This window comes from Magnolia sinica, chromosome 3 (assembly GCF_029962835.1).
Source record: "Magnolia sinica isolate HGM2019 chromosome 3, MsV1, whole genome shotgun sequence".
NCBI lineage: Eukaryota > Viridiplantae > Streptophyta > Magnoliopsida > Magnoliales > Magnoliaceae > Magnolia > Magnolia sinica.
Genome location: NC_080575.1, coordinates 95,583,327 through 95,585,736, shown reverse-complemented (window position 1 = coordinate 95,585,736; position 2,410 = coordinate 95,583,327). Strand labels below are relative to the sequence as shown.

Genomic DNA, 2,410 nt, shown 5'->3' with positions numbered 1-2,410 from the left:
ATGGGCATTCTTGGAATACGGTGGTTGGGAATGGAAATATCAAAAACACATCTGATATGGCCATTTTTGAGCAGTTCCAGAGTCAGTCAGGTACGTATCAAATGATCCATAGGATGTCAATGGATAGAGCTTCTTATTCTTAATAAGCAACTCTTATGTATTTTTATATATTTTGATACATAGTGATTTTCAATTTCAGGAGAGGGATGGCACCACACAACTTCCTGTATCTCTTTATGGGCGAATTGACGAAAAGCCGTATGATTACTCAAACAACTCTAACTGTCATAGTTGTTGAGTAATGCTCGGTTTATTGGTTTAATTGGTGCAAACCACATGATAACATATGTTAAATATGGAACGGAGTAATTAAGTTAATTCCTTTTGAATGCCTAATCGAGGAAAGCACTATACAACCTTGCATATCACTTGGTTTATCGAGGATCAACCTCTGCTTGCTTAAGTCTGTTGCCTTTAAAAGAGTTCTTTGATTTTCATGGTGTAACTGGAGTTTGCTAATATGTTGAATAAAATGAGAACAATAGAAAATTTAGATGAACACAGTCATTGGCTTTCTTGTTTGGCGACAGACCTTAAATAAATGTCTTTGGTCGTGAAGTTCCCTCCTTTTGTAACAGAGGAGTGTTTCATAGAATGTCAAGGGACACAAAAACTAAAAGACCCCCATATCAAGCAAGTTCGTTATGAACCAGCTCACAGAATAAAATATTCAGTGCAACTTGAGCCATTAACTATAGACTGTATTCTCAAGTTGTTCTTGGTTTTGTATGTAGGTGGACTAGCTGGGTCTGTTCAATTGTAGACCATATAATTCAACCGCATTCTATGCTGAGCTGTTTCTTGTTCATGTATTCAACCTGCCTACTAAATTAGTCTGGCATGTCCATCGTAGTTTCCATATAGAAGCTACGTTCTAATTCATCCTCCTCTTCCAATGGTTCATTATTGGACACAAAACCCCTTTCATATCATGGGAGTTGGTAGATTACTTGGCGTTGCTCTTTTATATGCTTTGGTTATTTTTCTCAAAAATGGGATCCAGTGTCTCTAAAATGCAGATGGGAACATTGTCTTGATATTGGTAGTGTAAGAGAACAAAGACCCTAATGTGTCAATAAAAAGGAAAAATGTTTGGTAATACCTGGCATGACTGCTCATATTTGGATTGAAGTTTTTTCAACTTGTGAAAGATACCATATCATGTCCTGATTCTTGGAACCCAAAAGCTGCAGGCAACATTTGTTTGTATGCTAGAAAGCTTTTGACTTTATTGTATTTACTTTTGCAGGCAAAGGTCTCTGCTTCCTGCTTTTGAATCTGCAGAAGTGCGCACCTTAGCAGAGAGTTTAAGTAGGTAAACTTAGTGCCACTTAGATGGAAACCATAGCTAAGCAGTCCCTAATTCTAGGTTTTACAAAATGCCCTGTTATCCATGGATCAGAATCCATCTGTTGGCATATCTTTACTACTGAGTTGGTACGAGTGTTAGTTTATATTCGGTCTTTGTTACTTACAGGAATATCATTCGTGGGAATCCAGATGTGAAGTGGGAAAGCATCAAGGGGTTAGAGAATGCAAAGCACCTTCTCAAGGAAGCAGTTGTGATGCCAATAAAGTATCCCAAGTTCATTAAGTCTGGCAATGCCTCATGGATAGTTCTATTAAAATTGTTGAGAATTATTTGAGAAAATTTCTTTTAGATGAATAATTTGTTAGCTTTTGAAGCTCATTACATTAGGTAAGCTTTGTATTGCATATTGCGCCACTTTTTATCCATTCATTTCTTATGTGTCCATTTGGTGAACTTCTCTAATTACACCAATCTACTTCTCAGTGCTGCACATTGCGTAATTGCATGAAAGAGAAGCTAAAGCTAAAAAGTCTCATTGTTAGATGGATATTAGAGTATTGAGCTTGATCAGAAGTTATTAGATGGAGATTAGAGTTTTGAGCTTGATCAAACTAAGTTGGGAGATTGATTCTGTTCATCAGCTTATTCCATTTGGGCTGCATTAGGAGTTCTAGCCATGTTTGGTTGCAGCACTGATACTTGGTGGAAAGTCCAAAGGGATTAAAATAATGCAATTTTGTTAAACTTCTCTCTTGTTTCTTTTTTTAAAAGCATATATCCAATCCAAATATTTGGAATTTGGATGATATATTTGATTTCTTCCTTTTCTATTGTGTAGACTGACCTTTTTAAATAGGTTGGTTCATTCAGAGCTTTGGAGAAATGGGTATATCTAGTTTTGGATGTGTGCGTTGATTAATACACATCCATAACTAGATATACCAATTTCTCCAAAGCCCTAACGAACCAACTTATTTAAGAAGGTAAAAGTCTACACAATAGAAAAGGAAGAAATCAAAATCAAATATATCATCCAAA

The 2,410-nt window shown here is 36.1% G+C and overlaps 1 protein-coding gene across 1 annotated transcript; it reads left to right on the top strand.

Moving 5' to 3' along the window:
- On the top strand, positions 1 to 1,809 carry LOC131238976 (uncharacterized). The gene is made up of 4 exons (XM_058236547.1): positions 1 to 90; positions 200 to 258; positions 1,310 to 1,375; positions 1,538 to 1,809. Exons 1-4 carry the CDS (start codon positions 1 to 3, stop codon positions 1,704 to 1,706), a joined length of 384 nt encoding a protein of 127 aa, XP_058092530.1. The 3' UTR covers positions 1,707 to 1,809.
- Positions 1,810 to 2,410: the final 601 nt, after the last annotated feature.